The following is a 22,813-nucleotide window of genomic DNA, read 5'->3' as shown; positions in this document are numbered from 1 at the left end:
CTCCTCCCATTTCAACCCAGGGGCCAGAAATAGACATGGCATTGTATTAATAGAATGCAAGAGGAGGGTGATTGCAAGAGGCGTTCTAATCAGACGAGTGTGGAGAGCATAATTAGCTGACAAGGAGGCTCGGAAGGGTCTGTGCAGGGGAACTGGGGCGATTCAGTCCTGGAGTAGTGAGGACAAAAGATTTCATGCACAAGGACACGTGGGAGTTAATGAGCATGCTTCTGCTAAATACTTAAGGATCCCACCCAAGTCAACAGACAGCAAGCTTTGGAACAAAATTATTTCTAAGCTTTGGGTCCTAGAGGTTTCAAAATACTCCCAAGACCATGGGATTCCCAGGGGGGGGGGGGGGAGGGAGGGAGAGAGAGGGAGAGAAAGAGAAACAGAGAGAGAGAGAGAGATAGAGAGGAGCTTAGTGGGACAGATCAACACCGTGAAGAATCAACGACCCCTTTGCCAAAACGTCAGGACTACTGCAGACCCAGTCTCTTTCTCAGACTCTGCGAGGGGGATTTGGGTTAGGCAAGCTTGAGACTACTAAGGCAGAGGAGCAGGGGTCAGTCCCTCCACCACAAGTCACAGTGAGAAGTGTCCCATGCTCCAACCATAGAGGAATCCTCTGATTCAGGGCAGGCAGTGATCAGAGTCATGCAATTAAAAAGCAGCAAGTCTGACAGCATGGCTCGGTGGGAGTGACCGAGAGCTCCCCTACAAGCTGTCACAGTGCTAGTGCACGCCTGCACGCCCAAGCAGCACGCTAACACGTGGTGGACGAGCACCAGAAGCCTCACCAGCGGCGGCATGTGGCCCCGGTGCATCTGCCCAACCATGACCTGCTGCTGCGGCGAGGGCATGCTGCCGATGTTGAAGGTCTCAGGCCCGCTGGAGCCGGAGCGCATCACGGCCGGCAGTGCCACCGAGCCGTGCTCCGCCTTCCCGGTCCGGTTGAACTGCTGCTGCAGGATGGTGGACCTGCAGGGAAAGGTGGCTTGGTCACCGCGAGGTGCACACTCACATGGAGTATACCAGGCAGAAGTCACATAAGTCACGTGTGCTCACTGCTTTACACTGCGCAGGCCACGCACAGAACTGGCAATGAGGAAACAGGACAACGTGCTCATGGGAGAGCTCCAAGATGAATCTCTTTGTGGTCAATAGTAAAATTACTCTTGATCTCTCCATCTAATAGGTTCATAGTATTACCCAATTAGCTGTTCTTAATGTTAAAAGACATACATACATATATATGTATATATAGAATATATATTCTTACAATAATGATGCCCTTGGTTTAAGGGAAGAGTCTGGATACATGGATCTCTTACTTGGTAAAATGTACCTGAAAGAACATTCATTCAACAAACTCCTAGCTCCTGCCAGGTTCTGTCCTAGGCATTGGAGACACAGATTCTTGACCCTGAGCTTTAAGGGAGAAAGGTGGAAATGAACGGAAACAGAACTCTAGCAGTTAAGCTTCCCTCTCCCGGCTCAGGACGGGGGCTGTGACCGAGGAAGACGTTCCCTTGCCTCTGGAGCTCTGACTACGTGACCAACTTTGGCACCTTTTCCAGATGACTTCACCTAAATACTAGGTGTCTAACAAAAAAATCAATTCTTTTATTGACTGATATTTTCATAGACTGAATATTAAATGGAAGCAACTCTGACTACGTGGAGGGAAGAAGATTCAGGGCGTGGGACATCATCAGAAGCCTAGTGGGCAGCCCCAAGGAAGAGTGTGGGTTGGCTGTGCATGGGGGAGGGAGCTGTGTGTTGGGGAAGAGGATGGGGGGGTGCAGCTTCATCCAGGGGCAAGGGCCTTTGTCCCCAAACCCTCGGACTATCACAGATCAGGACGAGGCGCCATAGCTCAGGGTGAGGCTCAGAGTCACGTGAGATTCCAAACAGCAGACATCTGTGGGGAAACACTAGAGTCTGCAGAGAGATTGATGGTAGGGAGGGTGGGTCTGTGGGATCCAGAAGATGTCAGCCGCATTCTGAGGTCTCACGCAAAGGTGGAAGAAATGGAAGGTCTAGTAACGGGGACCACTCTGGACCGTTCTTCCTGCTTGCCATGGTCCCAGGCAGGTGAAGGTCCCAGTACTCTGGGTTCCAATGCTCACTGCGCTGCAGGGTCCTCTGGAGTGAGCAGCTCACTACCAGGAAGCACTAGCTTACCAATTTCCACTAACGGTCACTAGTAAGTCCAACAACACAAGGTGTTTTGCTAGGGACTAGCAAATACTTGAAATGCATCATCACATCAAATTCGTTTCCAACATTCATTTCTCACCCATAGGAGACTATGGAAAAGTATCTTCAGGGTGTGTAGGAAACAAATTCTAACGGGTAGCTATAAGGGTGTAAATGTTAAAGAACTAACTACTATAGCTAAGCAAGTTCAATATACTGGAACATGCCAGAAATGTCTGTAGTGCACTATGGGAAGCATCACAATATTTGAATGCTAAGCCTGGCTCTGCCTCATCTGTGCATCTCAACCAGTTTCCACGAGCTTTAGTTTCTTTATTCACAAATCGGGGCAATACTGGGCCTCCCTCTTGCAAAGGGAGTTTCTTTGAAATCAAATGAGCTGGCAGATTGGATACACACAGGAAAGCATAGACAAGAAAAGTTACTACACTTCTTTACCAGAATAGGGCTGCCCATTACTGGATTCCCAATAAGGATCAATGATTAGATGTTATTTAGTATTAATAAGTCTGTTTCCTAACCCATAGATGGAGCTAACTTAAGACTGTTCTAGTTTTAAATGATGATGATATCAAATACTATGTGCCGAGCATTGTTTTACGGACTTTCTCAGTAATAATTCAATCAACAAACCAAAATCCATAGGGTAGTACGGTCTTCACCCACTTTTATAGGTGAGCTGCGGCAGGCAGAGCACAACACAGATCCCAGATTGGAACCCAACTATGCTGGCCCTCAGAGCCTTGCCCTTAACCACTCCCCTGCTGTCTCGAAGCTAGGAAAGCAGGCATGGCATTGAGTACATGTTCACAGATATTAACTCCTCCAGTACCTTTCCCTAAAAGGGCCAGAATCAAAGAGAAGTATAGTCACCAGCTCTTTTATCATAATGACCCAATTCATGAGGTTTACATCAGAAATGCTCAACACCCAGTGCCTTGAAAGATGGAGTTGAAGACCGCACCTTGCTCTCTCCCCATGAAATCCTCAACTACCCAACCAAGACACCGGCAACACTGGCGCTGGTCTGAGGACCCACTTGGAGAGGCGAGCCTTATCTTTACCACCCACGATCTTCTCCCTCCATGCAGTGGACATGAAAGGATAGGCCCCAGAGTTGCCAGGAGGAAACCCACCCAAGCAGTTCTCCGGCACACGCGATACTTACTTCTTCGGGGAAACAGACTCTTCTAACATAGTTGATTCCTCATCGCCTTCTAGTCCAAATCTATCTTTACTTTGTTTCTGGAGGTAAAACATGACACAAAAATGCAAATGAGCTGTTCTTAAGACGATGCAAAAGCCTTTGAAAAGATCTTTTGAAAGGACATGGCAAAAACATGGGGAAGTTTTCCCAAAATTCCTTGTATAGGATATTTAAAAAGTGATGAGTGTATCAAATCCTAACAATAAAATAGAGAAATGCAATATTTAATAGATACATAAAGTCTTCTGTCTTTATTAGGGTATAGGTTTTCCACATAAAAAGTCAAAATATACCAATATTCTATGAGAACTTAGTTAACTGAATGGACTGCCATCTTACAGCCTCAGTGAATTCCTTTCCCATACACCACTGTGACATATAACTGCATTACATCTGGACAGAAAGGAAAAGTAAATAAAACCGCCAGCAAAATGTTTAGCCCGTCATCTGGGTATCTATACACTAGAAGGGTGAACACGGAGAGGAAGATCCTGCAAGATTACTGGACTCATTCATTAGCTAAGTGGCACACCACCGCTCATTATCTGGCAGTAATTGATACCAATATTGCTATAGCAAATTCTAAAATTCTCATAGGATCTCAAAATCAAACACCTCTTAGTCAAACCACCTTAATATCAAAGATTAAATTATGGAAACAAGTATTTCAAATACTATTTTTTCAAGGTACCCACATCCTCTAAAAAGACTTTTCAGGAAACAGCCTTGCTTTTCCAACCTACATCAATACCAAATACCTTTTTGAGGATGATGTCAATGTAGCCAGCAATCAGTTGAGATATTTGCTCTCCCTCGGTAGTCTGCACTGAATAATAGCTTTCCTGATACTCCCCAAAATCCTGGAAAAAAATAAAATAGCATCGAGAGAAATAGAATCACAACAGATATTCCAGCTGTTTTAAGTCCAAAAGGTCCAGTTCTAGAAAAATATGACAGACTCACTTTTCCCTGTTCTCCCCTCCAAATGCCACCAAAATTTAGTTCCTCCCCTCCAAATGCCACCAGAATTTAAGAAACAGGAAAGGGATCTGAGAACCAGGAAGGTTTATTGGTTGGTGGCTTAAGGACTTGAGGAACCTCCATGTGGTGAGTTCTTGGGTTTTCTTTTACATGCCATGTAGCCCCAAGACAGGTGCATCCCCAGCAGGAAGTTCTTGAAATGCCTGCAAAGTCCAACAGGGACCTGATCAGGAGTCCTGATCCTGGGTGTGGTCACCTGCAGCTGCAAAGCAGTGAAACAGAGCCTGATCAGGTTCCACTCCACCACTCACACAGGTGGGTGGGCGGGTTCCTTTGCAGAAGCAGCCACAGTGGAGCTTTGTCTCCCTGCCCCCACCCGCTGGCATAAAGAGAAGCAGGCCCAGCCAAGCGGCTTCTGCCTTCCGCAGCAGAAGTCACACAGCAAGAGAAGGAGGCACAGGGAGCGCCTTCCACCCTCCTCACAGAATCAACAGGGCTTCAGCAGGAGCCCTAGCAGTGTCAGAAGCACAAAACAATCCAGAACAGCAATGCAAGGGCTCAGCAAATGATACTGTCATTTTAACTAAAGACTATGAAAGCAGGACAGAACACCAGGCTAAGCAAGGTGGGTGCCTGACAAAATAGAACATTTAAGTGAGATCAAGAGTCTCCTAACTTAATAACCCAGACGCCTAGGAAAAATTAAATCACTAATCATAGCAAGAACCAACATGGCCACAAGATGAATTAGAAAAGACAATCAATTAGTGCCAACGGTGAAATAAATCAGATACTGGAATTATCTCGTAAGGACTTTAAGGTAGCCATTATTAAAATGTTCCAGCAGTCAATTATAGATGCTCTTGGAACACAGGAAAATAATAGAAGCTTTCAAAAAAAATAGGAGTCATCACTAAAAACCAAATGGAAATTATAGAACTGAAAAGCGAAATAACCAAAGTAGAAAGCAAACAGGATAGACAAAATAGTAGTGCAGTGATGACAGAAGACAGACTCAGTAAACTTGAAACAGATGAATTTAGTTAATCTGAACACACACACACACAAAAAAAAAAAAAAAAAAAAAAAAAACACGAAAAAACTAAAAACCAAACAAATAGAGCTTCAGGGATCCAAGGAACAAAAACAGAAGATCTAATAGTACTACAGAAGGAGAGAACAAAGTGAGGCCAAAAAAGTGTGTTTGAAGAAATAATGCTGAAAACTTCCTCAACAAAAGGTATAAACCTACAAATTAAAGAAGATGAGTGATCTGCAAATATAATAAACCTTAAGAAGCCTACAATAAGAATTTTGAAACTTACAAATAAAAGTAAACAATTTTAAAAGCAGGCGAGGAAAATGACATATTCCCTATAAACAAACCCAACTTGAATGACGGCAAGTTTCTCATCTGAAATCATCATCAGCGCAGCTCCGGCCGTTGTAGCCAATTGGGGAGTGAACCATCGGATGGAAGACCCCGCCCCCTTCTGCCTCTCCTCTCTCTGTGTAACTGTGACTTTCAAGTAAAATAAATAAATTTTAAAAAAAATTAATTAATTAAATAAACAACTTCATTTTGTCAAAAGGTGGGGAGTGTAAAGAGGCCTAAATGGAAGTAAGTCTCCTTCCTTCTTAAAGGAATAAAACATGAACAACTTGGCTGTAATCAATCTCAAATATATACGGAAGCATCTAGAATAAACACTATGAACACCACGCAGTAACGTCCAAAAACATGATGATTAAATAAAACGGTCAAGTAGCCCCCAGGAAGACAAGAAAAACAGAGGAAGTACAGGGAACAAGCAGGAAAAAAAAAAAAAAAAAAAAAAAAAAACACAGTATAAAATAGACACAAGCCCTAACATATCAATAATTAGCTTAAATATAAATAATATATAAGAACTGAAAGACAGAGACTGACAGAATGAATTTAAAAAAAAATAACGTGACCCAATTTATTATCCACAAGAAAGTCACTTCAAATTCACCAGTATATGTAGCTGTTAAGTAAAAGAATGGGCAAAGATGGCAAAGGTACACAATAGAAACATTTTTAAAAAGCATGAATGGCTATACCTTTTACAAATAAGGCAGACTTGAGCAAAAAAAATGACTAGGACAAAAGAACACTATATGACCATAAAGAATCATTAAGAATATTATATATGCATTAAGAAGATATTCTAATCTTTATTGTACAGGCATCAAACAATAAAGCTTCAAAATGCATGAAGTAAAAACTACAGAGCCCCAAGAAGCAGCAGAAGAATCTGTATTGTTCAGAAATTCACTCTCAGTAAGTGACAGAATTACTAGACAGAAGTAACAGAATCAGAGGCTGGAACAACACTATAAAAGAGATCCAATCAGCATGTACAGAACCCACTGTACCCCGAAACAGCGAAAACAAAAACAAAAAACAAAAAACATTCTTCTCAAGTACTCCTAGATCACTGACCAAGAATGATCACATCCTGAGACATAAAACAAACTGTAATATTTTAAAAGAATTGGAACCATACAGAGTCTGGTCTCTGACCATAATGGAATCAAACTAAAAATGAGTAGCAGAAAGACAACAGGGAAATCTCCAAACAATTGACTATAATGGAATCAAAGTAAAATCAATAACAGGCAACAGGAAAATCTCCAACACTTGGAAATTAAATAAAGAACAAGAGTAGGAAGCAAAGAAATATTACATATTATAACCTTCAAGCAACTAAAATAGATTTGTATTCTTTTGCTTGAGGTAGTTAGAGATTATCATAAGTATTCTTGTTTCCAAATTAATTTTTTTAAATATAGTATTACTTAAACCTATTTCTAAAGCCAATTGCATTCAAAGACATGTTAAAAAGCATAGTGGTCCCTTGTACTCATTTGCACTTTCATTTTCTACCAAATCCCAAAATGTTATCACTATCGATTGTCATAGCCATTTAAAAAAAAAAAAAGATTTATTTATTTATTTGAAAGGCAGAGAGTTACAGAGAGGCAGAGGCAGAGGTAGAGGTAGAGGTAGAGGTAGAGAGAGAGAGAAGTCTTCTATCTGCTGGTTCACTCCCAAATGGCTTCAATGACTGGAGCTGGGCCAACCCGAAGTCAGGAGCCAGGAGCTTCTTCTGGGTCTCCCATATGGGTGTAGGAGCCCAAGGACTTCGGCCATCCTCTACTGCTTTCCCAGGCCATAGCACAGAGCTAGATCAGAAGTGGAGCATCAGGGACTCAAATCGGCAACCATATAGGATGCCAGCACTGGAGGCAGCGGCTTTACCTGCTATGCCATAGCGCCGGCCCCAGCAATTTCTTCAAGTATGTCAACATGTTCTGTGGCTTTTCTGGCTTTTCTGTTTGAGAAATAATCCCTGAGTTTCTACAATGGAAGATGAGGATGAATACCACTGGACATGCAGGTATGGCTGTTACTGACTATGTTAAGAAAGAGGTACATTTTTAAAGAATTCTTCCAACTGGCATGAGCCCATCCATCAAATTAGGTATCTAATTACTCCTCCCAAGCCCCTTCCTTATACCTTTTTTTTTTTTTAAATAAAATCTATCCTTTATAAGCTACTGCTTTAATATAAGCCCATATTTCAAGTATTCAGACACTCAGGAGTTATAAAGAAATGGACAAATTTCAAAATTTTTTCATTAGTTGTATTATTCAATTTCCCCAAACAAACACCTGCTCTATCAATTTTCACTTATAAATATGGCCACAGAAGCCTCCACAGTTGTAGCTAGTGACTGCAAACAGTCAAGTGGGGAGTTTCACACTAAGTCTTTTCGCACCACCTTCCTACTTATTCCTAGGAACTCTGCGAAACAGGTGCATCATCCCCATTTGATGGCAGAGGAAGAGAAGGCTCAGAGAGGAGTGGTAACTTGAACAAGGTCACAGAGCTGGGAAATGACAAACTGGGGTTTCTTACACCACCCCCAAGTCCATGTCCTTCCCTCTCTGTACTATGCTCTTTCTAGGCAGACTGGACAATGCTCCTTAGGAAGATACAACTGGCAGGAGCGTCCACAATCAATGAAGGTGAACAGGGGCCCGGGTGTGGCCTTCTTAGAACACAGAACTGAGAGGGCTCCTGGTGAGTGGCTTTTCCTAGCTAATGAACGAGAGACAGACTTCCATAGGGCGCCAGGGAGGCGGCGGTATCCAAGGAAACCCAGGCCCGCAGTCACCTCTCTCATTTTTCTGCTCATGGACTGGCACCATTTTCTCCCCTCCACACTGGCTCACTGGGACCAGAGAAGCTCAGTGCGCTGGGATCCAGTCTTGCTCCTGCCCCCACACTCTCAGCCAGGGGCCCCACAGTCCTCTCACTGCCTCTGGCAGTCCCTACCAGTGTGAAGCTCTTGGGCGAGGCTGCCCAGCGCTTGACCGTGGTGAGGGGCCACTCCTGCAGCACTTCCTTGGTCTTCTCGTCCACACGCATCACTGAGTCCTTGGTGATGCCCAGCAGGCGAGGCACCAGCTTGTTCTTGCCTTTCATCTTTTCCTGCAACAGGAGATAACCAAGAGTCAGCCCTCCTCCTCTGAGCACATTCCATTTTGCCAAGCAATCAGCAACTTGCCCCTGTTTCACCTGCAGTCAGCCTACATACACCATACTTCAAAACAAGCAAGGCTAACAAAAAACCAAGGTTTTCAGGATAGGTGAGTAACTCACTCAATTAAAGGGATGGGAGTAGCCAATGCCGTGGCTCACTAGGCTAATCCTCCGCCTGTGGCACCGGCACCCTGGGTTCTAGCCCCGGTTGGGGTGCCGGATTCTGTCCCGGTTGCTCCTCTTCCAGTCCAGCTCTCTGCTGTGGCCCGGGAGTGCAGTGGAGGATGGACCAAGTCCTTGGGCCCTGCACCCGCATGGGAGACCAGGAGGAAGCACCTGGCTCCTGGCTTCAGATCAGCACAGTGCACCACTTGGGGGGGTGAACCAACGGAAGGCAGACTTTTCTCTCTGACTCTCTCTCACTGTCTAACTCTGCCTGTCAAAAAAAAAAAAAAAAAAAAAAAAAAAAAAGAAGGGATGGGAGCTACAACAGATATTAGATGCCTGAAAAGACCTACACAGAGGCATGCTTCCCAGAAGGAGATGCTGATCCACAGAGCAGGTTGTTCCAGAACCCAAGACAGTGTGAGAAAGCAGGTGCAGGAGTGAAGAGATACCTACAGTAAAAGCAGCAAAGGTAAATTCCAGGTGTGATCACTCCCAGTAGCAAACTCAGTGTGTTAGAAAACGGGACTAAGCCAGGATTTATGTAATTTAAAATGAACAACTCTGCCAAAGTAGAATCTTTGCATTATGAGGAAACAGTCTCTTCTTTTTATCTTATTTATTTTAAAAGATTCATTTATTTATTTGAAGGGCAAAGTTACAGAGAGGGAGAGACAGAGAGAGAGAATCTTCCATCTGCTGGTTCATTCCCCAAGTGGCTGCAAAGGCCAGGTCTGGGCCAAGCTGAAGCCAGGAGCCATTCATCCAGGTCTCTCACATGGGTATAGGGACCCAAGTACTTGGGCCATCCTCCACTGTTTTCCCAGGCACATTAACAGATTATTGGCTTGGAACCAGTGCCCATATGGGATGCAGGTATCACAGGAAGTGGCTTAACTTGCGATGCCACATCACCAACCCCCTCTTCTTTTTAAAGGTCTCTGGAAACATCTTTCCATTTGCATTATTTGGCCTGGTATTTTCAGTATCCATTGGCTCTTAAAAACATTTTATGATTGGTTTTAATAATGTTTAAAGACAGCGTATTTGTATCTATTAAAATAATAGATCCCTATGTCACAATGATGCTGTAGCAAATTCAAAACAGATTAGTATCTCTGGAAGAACATATAGGTAGACACTTTTCTGATTCCTGGGTGAGAAATGACTTCATAGCAAAAACACTCAAACAAGAAGCCATAAAGGAAAAGATTGATTGCTTTAATTCAAAATCTATAAACACAGATGTTTTGATACATCTGAGACAGGGCAAGAGACCAGGAGCTTGCACAGAGAGGGAGAAAGAGAAGCAGAAGGAAAATAACAAACTCTCACCTTAAAAAAAAAAGCCAACAACTAGAAAATATTTGCAATGAATATAATAGTAACAGACTTCCTATACTGCTTGTGGAGTACTTTCCTAAATCAACAAAAAGGACTATTGAAGCATATGAAAATGTTTTTAAAACAAACTAAATGATTAGCAAGTACATTCTGATTATATTAAATACTAGAGGTTTCTAAAACATTAATACTCGGAGTTGGGGCAAGTGTGAAGGAAGACCACTAGGGATGGAAGAAAAGATATCAAACCTACCCAAAGCCTTAAAAACAATCCTATTTTTGACATGTCATTCTTAAGAATCTTTTCTTCAAGTTACAAATAAGTGTAAAGATTATGACAGAAGGTGGTCAACCATAAGTTATCATAGTGAGAAACTAGAAATTACTCAGATTTTCAGTAACACAGGACTTCATGCATAAATTATGGTATATCCAGATAACATACTAGTCTATAACATTAGTCCTATTCTAGGAAAACCAGTGGTTTTACACAAATAAGTTATTCACAACATATAACATAAAAATAAAATTGTATTTGCACAGCCTCATCCTATGTGAAATAGATACTTGGCCATTACATGAAAAAAATGGTGGCACTGATCGTGTCATACGATTTCTATCATCTTCCTGCCCTTTCCCTTACTTCCAAAACACGGAAATTCACTTAAAACACATGTTTTTGGTGTAGTTAGGAAAAATACTTTCCACATACTATTTGCTGAAATCTAGCAATGCCTCAACTGCAATTCTCAGAGGTGTACACACACACACACACATTCCCCCACACAAAGCACATGTGTACACATGGATGTGTGTGCACACCCTCGACAGGCACAGACACTTGGCACAGGACTGGAGCAAGCCATGTACTTAACAAGCATTATCCATTAATCTTATAACACCGCCAAAATGTTGGTACCATCATCATTTTTCATTTTGCAAATGAAGAGACTATTAAAGTGCCCAAGGCCAATAGCGGTGAGTGTGGTAAAGCCACAACTTGAACATAAATTTGAGTTGCTCCAAGTATCTGTGACTTTGAAAGCAGAAGGTCCACACCACAGCTTTGTGTCTTTGGGTGGATGTGAACAGAGACAAGGTGGACCTGCTCCCACTCCCACAGTCCCTATGGCACTTCATAAACTCAGCCGGAGATGGGCACAGCACATCCGAAGTTCCTCCCAGGAGGTACCGGGAATCTGTGCATAGCTGAGACGGGCAGCCACAGCACTTTTATAGCCTTCAGTCAGATTCTTTTTAAAAACAGCCAGTTCCACAAGGGGTAGAATCAAGACATGGCAGACAATGACAGTTAATCCAATTTGGCTTCAGGAGCCCTGCAGAGACCTAGGGCGAGAGGCTCTGGGCATCCAATTAAGCTACACGGGCTTGGCACAAGCTGAGCTGTTGGGACCCAGGAAGAGGATCAGAGGTAAAATATGGTCTGCAGCTGTTCCCTTTATGTCCTATCTCGTCTGCACTTCTCCCCACTGGAGGGGATCTGGGATGCGTGGACACAGAATTGCAAAGGACGGCCCCTGACTCTTGTCCCGATCATTCCAGCCTGTGGGAGGAATGCCATGGTGGACAGACAATGGGCCGTGGACATTCCAACAGCAGATCAGGACTGAGTGAAAGGGAATGGAGGGAACTTAAAAAATACTGAAACTGGCACCAGAGCCCACCATCAAAGGATGCAATTATTTCAGCGCCTACACACAAAATGCAGAGCAGCTGGAGAAAGTTAAAATAGCACAGGGCTCAGATCTAGAAGGACACGGTAGGATCTTTTCTGGTGCAGGGACTTGCCTTAGATCCTCAGCGCCTGAGATGCCAGAACAGGAACAGAAGATAATTGGGCTGCCTGTCCCATCCTGTGCCTCGGCTCTTGGTCTACCCTACACCTCTCCTTCCAACCTTCAACTACACACACCAGCATCCTTTTACCTCCAGGAGACAAAGGCAGACCACGGCAGGCGCCAGTGAAGACCCATCTAGCTCACATTCTGACACACAGAGGGAGACTGCAGCTGTGATTTCCACCAGCCTCCTGGATGCCGGCCTCTTGAGGTGTCCCAGTTAGACAGGCTTTGTTTCAAAGATGCCCATGGAGGCAGGAGAAGGCAAAGGAGAGACAGGAACCCCTAATGAGCCCAGCCTCTCCTCTTTCAAACAGAGCTGAACCATGCCTGCAGGCTCAGCCCTGTGGCCAGCGCTGGGCTCTTCTCACAGGTGTGCAGATTGGCTGGTTGTTACATCACCTGTTCCTCATCTAGAAGACTGAGAATGGGGAGGAGGGAGGCTATCCGGCTCTGCTTTTGACACGCTGGGGCTCTTGGCTCCTTGCTTCAAAGTGGCCTAAGCTCAAAGGCTTCTCCTTGCCTATCCAGCCAAGGCTGCTGGAATTCTAGGCTGGCTCTGGCACCAAAGCACACTGGCTTGGCTGCTCTGCTCTTTCTTTAGCATACTACCTTCTTCAGGAGCACGGCAGCAAAGGATGGCTGTACTGGCCATTTTGCTTTTGGAAAAAGACAGGCAGCCCCATCTTGACTTAAGGCTCTGACATACTCATGTGTCCCCACCCCAACTCCACGGGGACATTCCAGATCAAGGGAAAATAGGGTCAGGTCCCCCAGCTGCCTCACTACGTGGCTCTGGCTACAACTGAGCTTTCAAAGGTAAAATTTAGAAGTGAGTAGGGCTACCTAAGGATTTTTCTAGAATGAAACAAGATCCTGTGCAGGTCATGGGAAACACCTGACACAACTGCTTCTGGGGCTTTGAATTACCAGGTCATGGGGAAATGCAGAAGTCAATGTAAGAGTAAGAACATAGGCATTGGGCTGTGTGGTCTTCTATATTATTTAAACTTTGTAAACAGTCACAATGTTATAGGTGAGTCAACTGAGGCTTAGAGATGAACAGCAGCTCATCCAAAGTCAAATCACTAAATGGTAAAGGCGGGATCCAAACCCAGGTCTTTCTTTTCAAAGCGCAGGATTTCTTAGTCCATGAGAATACTGCTGCCTAGCGCTGTTCCCTGTGGATTCCTTACAGGGTTTCCAGACATTCTCTGTATCAAGGTGAGCCAACTACAGCCCAGCTAAGTCCAGCTTGTTGCCCATTTTTTATGCCTGACAGCTAAAAATAAATTTTTCATTTTTAAATGGTAAAACATCAGAAGAGGAATAGTTTATAATATGAAAATTACATGAAATTCAAACTTTTCTATAAAAGAAGCTCTATAAGAACATAACCATGGGGGTCAACGCTGTGGTGTAGTGGGTTAAGCTGCTGTCTGCAGCACTGGTATCCCATATGGGTGCTGGTTCAAGTCCCAGCTACTCCACTTCCAATCCAATGCCCTGCTGATGTGCCTGGGAAAGCAGTGGAAAATGGCCCAAGTGCTTGTGTGCAATACCAAGAAGTTCCTGGCTTTGGACTGGCCCAGCTCCAGCTGTTGCAGCCATTTGGGGAGTGAACCAGTGGATGGAAGGCCTCTCTTCTTCCTTCCATCCCTCCTTCTCCTTCTCTCCCTCCCCCGGCCTGCCCACCCACTAACTTTGTCTTTGATACAAAATAAATAAATCTTTTTTTTTTTTTTTTTTTTTTTTAAAGAACATAACCATGCCCATTCTTTGACATATGGCCTGGACATGTGTTCACACTATGAGGGCAACAAAGCTGAGGAGCACGGCTGGCAAAGCCTTAGCTGTTTAGTCTTCGGCCCTTGACAGTCTGTCAACCTCTGCCCTACACATCCTGGATGCCTAAAGTCCAGTAAGAAAGTGGAAGGATTCAGAGCCAGTGATGCAGAAGAGTGTGGAGGGCCAAGTGGCTGGGATAACCTAAACTGAAATCAGATGTCCTTACAACCAGGCACCACACTTGTCACTTAGCAGTCATGAGGGCTGAGCAAGGAATTATTATTTTTCAGATGAAGAAACAGATTTAGAGAGGTTAGCCACATTTCTTCTCATCACAGAAGTCTCTGCTATTTCTCAGGCCTCAGCTGGGATTCCAGACCAATCTCCACGTGCCAACATGTACTTTATATCGTAAAGTACCACACTGAATGTGAGGTCAAAAAAATGTCCTGATGCAGAAGAAAACATGATGAAGGTAGCCAAGAACACGTTGAACTAAGTCCTCCCAGAATATGTATGATTACTCTCATGACTGCAGGCAACAATTAAGTGCATTCAATATCAATGGTTAAATACTTAGTGAATTGTGATTGTACTGACATATTTAGAATTTCTGATAGAGCCCATGAAAGTAGTGAATGTGAAGCTGGAATCGTTCACTTTCAATTTATTTCCTAAGTTATGCCAATGGACCTACTTCACAATTCAAGGTTATAGTGAAGTTCAAAGTCTGAGATATTTTTTATGGCTTTAAAAACCCTTCTATCCCTAAGACATGTTGTTTTTTTTTTTTTTTCACCAAAGATTTTACTGATTTATTTCAGAGGTAGAGTTATAGAGATAGAGAGGGAAACACAGAGAGAAGGGTCTTCCATCTGCTGGTTCACTCCCCAAATGGCTGCAATGGCCAGAGCTGGACCAATCTGAAGCCAGGAGCTTCTTCCGGGTCTCCCACTTGGGTACAGGGACCCAAGCACTTGGGCCATTTTCCACTGTTTTCCCAGGCCATAACAGAGAGCTGGATCAGAACAGGAACATCTAAGCCATGAACTGGCACCCATATGGGATGCAGAGGCTCAGCCCATTATGCCACAGAGCCAGCCCCAAGCACATTGTGTTTTGTATGATATTTTGTATGTGAGCTCGTATCATGTATTCTAAATGGTTTTAGTGACTTCTATATATAGATGCACATAAAGGGTTCATTCACATGGGTGACATGTCTAATTGATTCAATTTGCCAATTTACTGAATTTAACAATAAATCTAATAATTAGTTTTGTGCTTATTGGTATAATACATATAGGATTTGTGTGCTCAAACAAAGAAATCAAGACAGATCCAATATCATGTTCATGGATTCAAAGACTCACTATAAAAATTCTTCCCAAACAGATCTGTAAGCTTAATGCAGGCTGGTGCCACAGCTCACTAGGCTAATCCTCTGCCTGTGGCGCCGGCACACCGGGTTCTAGTCCTGGTCGGGGCACCAGGTTCTGTCCCAGTTGCCCCTCTTCCGGGCCAGCTCTCTGCTATGGCCCGGGAGAGCAGTGGAGGATGGCCCAAGTACTTGGGCCCTGTACCCACATGGGAGACCAGGAGAAGCACCTGGCTCCTGGCTTTGGATCAGTGCGGTGCGTCGGCCGCGGTGGCCATTGGAGGGCGAACCAACAGCAAAAGGAAGACCTTTCTCTCTGTCTCTCTCTGTCCACTCTGCCTGTCAAAAAATAAAAATAAATAGATAAATAAAAAGTTTAATGCAATGCCCATAACAGGTCTTCTATATAGAAAAGCTTATATATGGAAAGAACCTTAAAATAACTAAAACCATTTTGAAAATGAAAAGTAGAAGCAATCACTCTGCCAGAGGCTTAGTAGCTAGCTCAAGTGATCAGGACAGCATGTTATTAGCAGAGGGGCAGTCAAGTAGATCACGGAGCACAACAGCGAGCCCAGAAAGGCACACACCTTGCTACAACCAGGTCTATTCTCTACCTCCAATCACTACACCAACCACAGACTTATCTTGCTTAAGCCCTAAAATGTCTATGGAGAGCAAATTTATTATGTTTTTTTTTTTGTAATCACAAGGTTTTCTGTTATTACTCTAAATTCACTAACCTATATCCAAGACTCACACCATTTTTTCTAGCATATCGCTAAAATGAACTTTGTATAAAAGCTGATGCCATTAAGAGAAGATGAAGTGACTTCAAAAGATGAGTTGCATACTTTAAGGATTACAGAAAATCAAAAAAGCAGAAGACAACTGATGCCACGATCAGGGGACACTGAAAACCTGTCTCACCTGTTTCTCTGAGAGGTTCAACTCATCTGCTACTGGCAGCCCTTCTCAGTAGGAAATGAAAAGTGATCCTTCTAGCATGAACAGTTCTACCCCTGTGTCCACAGTGCCAGCAGGCAGGCAGGATCACGGAGCCTGGCGACCACCTCTTTAGTAAGGCCACCCCATCCTCAGTGGCCACAAAGATGGCCTGTGAACCAGAGGGACCTGAACTTGAGTCCTGCTCCTGTAGTTATCAGCCTAGAGCCATGGCTGAGTCACTGGATCTCTCTGGTCTCTGCTCATTTATACAAATAAGATATTAGTATCTCTTCCACTGGGTTGTTGATAGATTTGAGTGAGATATGCCTGTCATATGACAGCTGACTAAATATGATCATTACTTTTTTTTTTTTTTTGACAGGCAGAGTGGACAGTGAGAGAGAGAGAGAGAGACAGAGATAAAGGTCTTCCTTTACCGTTGGTTCACCCTCCAATGGCCGCCGCGGCCGGCGTATTGCGGCCGGTGCACTGCGCTGATCCGATGGCAGGAGCCAGGTGCTTCTCCTGGTCTCCCATGGGGTGCAGGGCCCAAGGACTTGGGCCATCCTCTACTGCACTCCCTGGCCACAGCAGAGAGCTGGCCCGGAAGAGGGGCAACCGGGACAGAATCCGGCGCCCCGACTGGGACTAGAACCTGGTGTGCCGGTGCCGCAAGGCGGAGGATTAGCCTAGTGAGCCGCGGCACCGGCCTGATCATTACTATTAATACGGGGGAGTGGAGCCATTACTACTTAGATAGTACCAGTGCCATTCAGTGATTTATTTATCGTGCCACACTCCTACTCACCATGAAACATGCATCTCCTAATTCTTTTTCCTAAAAACAAAGTGAGTGGCACATGCTTTCTTCACTGGGGGCCCAGCATTCACTGGTGTAAAACCGAACTCTTTGTATGACAGAACTAATTAGCATGAATCAGAGGTCTCTCTGAGGCCTAACATTGTGATTCTTTCTGTCTCTCAATGCAATAGCTTGCTCCAGTTTGAGAGCAGGCCAAGAATGCCATCCCAGGGGACAACCACACTTCCTCTTTTTTGTAGTTTTCTTAGCTGTGGCCAAAGAAACCGCCTCCACCCTCCCTGTCTTGGGCCCTCCAACTTCAGTCCCCAGGAGCAGCTATAACACAGCTGGTGCCCCTCCCACTTGCCGAGAGCAATACAACAAACATCACAGAGCAGGGCTTCCTCCAGGGCCTGGATTCACAGCAAAATATGTAGAAATCAGTGAAACCCACTAGATGGATGACTCAACAGAGAACCTGAAGTCTGGAAGAGCAAAGGCGGGAGGAAGCTGAGGGCAGGATTTACAAATCAACTGAAGATGACACCCAGGGAGGGCCCATCTCGGCTTGCTCAGAGGTTGAATTTCCAAGATACACTTCTTTTCTCCCAGTAGGAAGAGAAACAATTCCCATGGAACAGAGCTGAAGGCCACAGACAGTCCCATGACCTGTACTGAAGCACCCAAGTTACAGTTCTGTGTGTACTACATGGGATTCGCCTGCAGTGGTCAACAATCTCCACTTAGTCCAGGGGACTCTTTTTTTTTTTTTAAGTTTGTTTATTTAAAAGACAAAGCTACAGGGAGAGGGAGAGGGAGGAAGATAGAGGAGAGAGATGAGAGGAACAGAGTGAGGAAGAGAGCGAGGAGATAGGGGAGAGGAAGGAGAGAGAGAAAGCAGAGAGAGGGAGGGAGAAAGAACACTTCCATCTGCTGGTACAACTGGGTCTATACCAGGCTGAAGAAGGGCTGCAGGAACTCCATCAAGGTCTTCTGCATGAGTACAGAAACACAAGTGCTTGAATTCACCTGCTGCTTCCCAGGGTGTGCATCAGCAGGAAGCTGGATTGGAAGCAGAGGCAGGACTTGATCCCAGGCTATCTGATTATGGGATGCAGGCATCCTAAGTGGTGGCTTAACCTGTGGTACTACAACACCTACCTCTGTCCACAGGGATCTTGACAGTCATTGTGAAGCATTCTCAGGGTAAGTGAATTCAGGTCAAGTGACTACAGAGCACTGACAGTGACCTAAGCCAAGGCACAGCTGCCTGGAGGCCTGTGGGCAGTTGGACTCACCTGTCAGCCTGGTAGCTCATGCCCTTCATGTATGTGCTGCAGCTAAACTCAGGTCACTGTGCAGGCTCAAGGCCACATGTGCCAAGGCCAGGGGTCTAGACGGCAAACCATGCTTAACACAAACACTGTCATGAAGCAAAAAGAAGTGGCAAGGTAAACTCCGCCCCCTCCCCCCCTACACTCACCTTCACCAGGAAGAAAGATACGCCGTACGTCCGGAGGGACCGGGCGAGTTTGACGTACTTGACCTTGGCTTCTATTTCACTCATCTCTCCACAGTTCTTATGCTCCTGCAAAAGTGACAGAAGCCAGGGACCCGTTATTGCAGCTGTGCCAGCAGGTGGACTTGGCGAGAGGCAGTTACCACCCGTGGTGCACACACTGGCCATGAACCATCAGGAGGTGGTGTCTGTGAATATGATCCTTCTGTGACCCTTGCTTCTGGGGGCTGGGAGCCAAAGCACACAGAAAATTTGAGCTCAGGCTTTTAAACTGGAGACAGGGCCCAAACAGTCTGCATACTCCACCACTAACCACAGTAACAGAGGCATGTGTGCAGGAGGGCAGGTCCAGTGTCCCCAGATGTCACCAGATTTTCCAAGGACTCCATGTCTCAACATTATGATAACTAGAAAAACTGTCTTCTTGAGAGAAGCATCACTTCAAAACAGGGACCCAAAAATGTCCCAGAGAAGAAGGTACAGGCATGCCTTGCATGCCAGTGACCGGAAACCACACTGGGTTAAAAAAGTAAGCCCAACACCCATAAAACGGACATTGTAGTTTATACTTACATCTCCAGCTCAAAGATGACTTTGAGATCTTGGATTCATGAGAGTGGCCATCCCAAGGTGATGGGGCTTTTTAAAAATTATTATTATTATTTTACCAGCTGCTTAGGATGGACATGTCCCTGATTTTTAGAATAATCCTGGATTTTCAAGAAGCACCAGTTTCCAAATTCTACCTTTAAAATCCAAATCTTAGGACAAAGAAGCCACTTCCATTTCCTCCTCAATGCATTTTAATGGTCTACCACCTTGTTTTAATGCTACCAAGAAAATGCCTTTGAAATTAAATGTATGCACATCTTTCTCAGAAGGGCTAAGTAACCTTTAGCAAGAAAGTCTAGATTAAGATAATAAATCTGCCCAAAGTAAAACTGTCAGCTTCTTTACTCTTGAGTCACTAATCATTTATTATATAAGAGCACACACACAGGGTACAAAACCATCACGTGCGAAGGGCCCTCGTGCTAATGAATGAGGACATGGAGTGAGGAGAATAATAAATTTCCGTCCATTTCCAATACCTGAAATATTCTCTTTTCAGCTCCTCTCTGCTTGATGTATTCTTTGGGCAAGAATTCCTTTAGACTGAGAGAGAGAAATAAGAAAAAGGTAAGGCATTTATCATGTGCTGTGAGGAGAAGCAAAGAAAAGAGTCTTAATAAAACTCAGTGAAGTTACTAACTCGCCCTATATTTTATAGTGTAATTAATAACAGACTGCTGCATCCTACAATGCGTTTAGACAAGGACATGGTAAAAACCAGCCTGATTAAAAAAGGTCAAGCCAACATCTGAAAGACTAAGAAATTTCTGGAATATGTTGTGAAATGAAAACAAACAAACAAAGGGCACCAGAATATACAGTATGTTTCCCTTTGTAAGAAAAGGAAGGAAATAAGTTTTATTTTAAAAACATTGTATTATCTACATATTTTTATTTTTTAAAATATTTATTTGAAAGGAAAGAGGTAGAGGCAGAGAGATATTTTCCATTTGCTTATTCACTTCCCAAATGCCCACAACCGCCCTTGCTAGAGCCAGCTCAAAGCCAGGAACCTGGAACCCCATCTGGGTCCCCACATGGGTGGCGGAGGCCCAAGCACCTGGGCTGTCCTCTGCTACCCTCCCAGGCACACCTGCAAGGAGCTGGATCAGAAGCAGAACAGCTGGGAATGGAAGCACCGCTCCCCTGTGAAGTGTCTGCATCAGCAGCTTAACCGGCTGCACCACAAAACGCTGGCTGTTACCCCAGGTACTAATAAAAAATGGGTCTCCATAGGAAGAGGCAAAGACAAGGCGAAGGGGAGAAAGACACAGCCCTTGTATTACAGTTTTTACTTTGAAACCACATGAAGTCACAAAAAAAGGAACACCTAAAAATCTGAAGCAAATTGAAACAAATGAACTTAACAGTATACCATGCTGACAGCATAACTACAAGGCAAAGAATTGTTTCTGACTAACTTTGTTTTTTTCTTTTTGGACAGGCAGAGTTAGACAGTGAGAGAAAGGTCTTCCTTTTTCTGTTGGTTCACCCCCGAAATGGCTGCCACGGCCTGCGCGCTGTGCCGATCCGAAGCCAGGAGCCAGGTGCTTCCTCCTGGTCTCCCACAAGGGTGCAGGGCCCAGGCACTTGAGCCATCCTCCACTGCCTTCCTGGGCCACAGCAGAGAGCTGGACAGGAAGAGGAGCAACTGGGACAGACTCCAGCGCCCCAACCAGGACTAGAACCCATAGTGCCGGTGCTGCAGGTGGAGGATTAGCCTAGTGAGCCACGGCGCCGGCCTCTGACTAACTTTGAAAAGCAGACTTTTGAGTATTCATCCCTGGTGGGGCACATCTTAATAATAAAATGAATCAAAGATTTCATAGTAAAATATGGATATTTTAAAAATAACACCATCTTTCCTTCTCTCTGTAAGCACACACATATATGATTAAGATATTAAATCATATATAAGTGATTATGTTTGTTGTTAGAAACTAAAATTTTCAGTTTAAGAGATACAAGTAAATGTGAAGCAAGAAGACTTGAAAAAAGTGCCACAATTCTCATCTGAACTGGAAAGACTGGCCTGGATGCAATTCATTTTTTTTTCCTGAAAACGTTTTCTATCTATGCTGTGGATAAGACCAAGAACGAGTACCAGCTGGTAGGACTCAGTCCCTACTCAGAGCCATGGCCAAGGGGTGTCTCAAACACCATCGCTACCAACAGGAACCCAAAACCTTGGAGAAATGATGGCTTCCAGGTCTGGTCAGGAAATATATCAGATGTTCTGTGAACTTCCGGCATGTTAGGTTGGGGAAGCTAACACAGTAACGCAGTGTCAAAGCATTCCCATGGGCCAAAAATGAGACAATTTTAATGACTTTACATAAAAGGAAAACAAATTAATGAGCCCACTGCCCAGCTCCAACAACTACCAGCTCATGGCCAGTCACTTGCTTCTCCACCCACAGGCCCTGTCCTGGATTAATTGGAAGCCAATCCCAGATATCATACGGTTAATTTCATGTAATGAGGTAATTTCAGCATCAGAAAAAGGATGAACGTAGTAAGTGAAAAACAGATACATAAAATCCACACAGATTTTAAAAAAACCTTTGGGCATCACAGGTTTCCAGGGCACAAATGACACCGAAAAACCGATAAAGGGAAAGAAATAACCATGAATGCAGGCATTTGTATCTGCTGATGAGGGAAAGTGACAGCTAAATAAATGCTGCAAGAACAATGGAAGCGCAGAACCATTGCTTCACAACTCTTAACATCATCAGAAGAGGAAAGCAAGTTTCAAAAGCCACTGAAACCAAGAAATAAGCCGAAGGAGAACTTTATAACAGATGAGTTTGGTACCATCTAAACTCACTGGCCAGTTTTAGCATTAATGAAACTAGGGCAAGACGACTATTCTGGTCTCCTGACTGAACCAATAGCACCACCTAGGAATTATTCTGGGCAACAACAAAACAGGACTATATGCTTGCATCTGAATTTAATACACTCTAGATCTAATTACTAGCTTTTACAAAAAGAGGGAGAGAGGAACATGGTCAATGACACCATCAGGATCTAGTCAGCAAACCCAAACACAGGAAAGAGTATAAAAATAACCCGGGTTCATGACAAAGAAATGATCTGGTGGTGGTGGTGGTGGTGAGAGGACACAGTAATAAATGATACAAGGTTTAAGAAACATACCTAAAGCTATGGCAACAAAAACAGTACAGGACTGATTTAGACGTACAGAACAGACGAAGAGAATTCAGAGTCCAGAATTTGTGGCCAACTGACCTTCAACAAGGACCTAAGACAATCGGAGTGTTCATTTGTTCTTAAAACAGTGATGCTGGGGCCGGCGCCGCTGCTCACTAGGCTAATCGCACACTGGGTTCTAGTCCCGGTCGGGGCGCCGGATTCTGTCCCGGTTGCCCCTCTTCCAGGCCAGCTCT

General features: G+C 44.3%; 1 protein-coding gene across 42 annotated transcripts in view; it reads right to left on the bottom strand.

The window, feature by feature from the left end:
• TLN2 (talin 2) overlaps positions 1 to 22,813 on the bottom strand; it is a 479,276-nt gene that overhangs the window by 155,144 nt on the left and 301,319 nt on the right. For all 42 annotated transcript variants that reach the window (XM_070054308.2, XM_089310520.1, XM_070054305.2 and 39 more), the window contains 6 exons: positions 19,880 to 19,943; positions 18,753 to 18,857; positions 8,779 to 8,934; positions 4,189 to 4,290; positions 3,392 to 3,468; positions 801 to 981 (listed from right to left, as the gene is read on the bottom strand). In XM_070054308.2, coding sequence (XP_069910409.2) covers positions 801 to 981; positions 3,392 to 3,468; positions 4,189 to 4,290; positions 8,779 to 8,934; positions 18,753 to 18,857; positions 19,880 to 19,943 — 685 coding nt within the window. The remainder of the gene's footprint in view (positions 1 to 800; positions 982 to 3,391; positions 3,469 to 4,188; positions 4,291 to 8,778; positions 8,935 to 18,752; positions 18,858 to 19,879; positions 19,944 to 22,813) is intronic.

This window comes from Oryctolagus cuniculus, chromosome 12 (genome assembly GCF_051225735.1).
Source record: "Oryctolagus cuniculus isolate XC-2025 breed Fujian yellow rabbit chromosome 12, ASM5122573v1, whole genome shotgun sequence".
NCBI lineage: Eukaryota > Metazoa > Chordata > Mammalia > Lagomorpha > Leporidae > Oryctolagus > Oryctolagus cuniculus.
The sequence above is the reverse complement of the archived record's forward strand: the minus strand, read 5'-3'. Positions and strand labels throughout refer to the sequence as shown.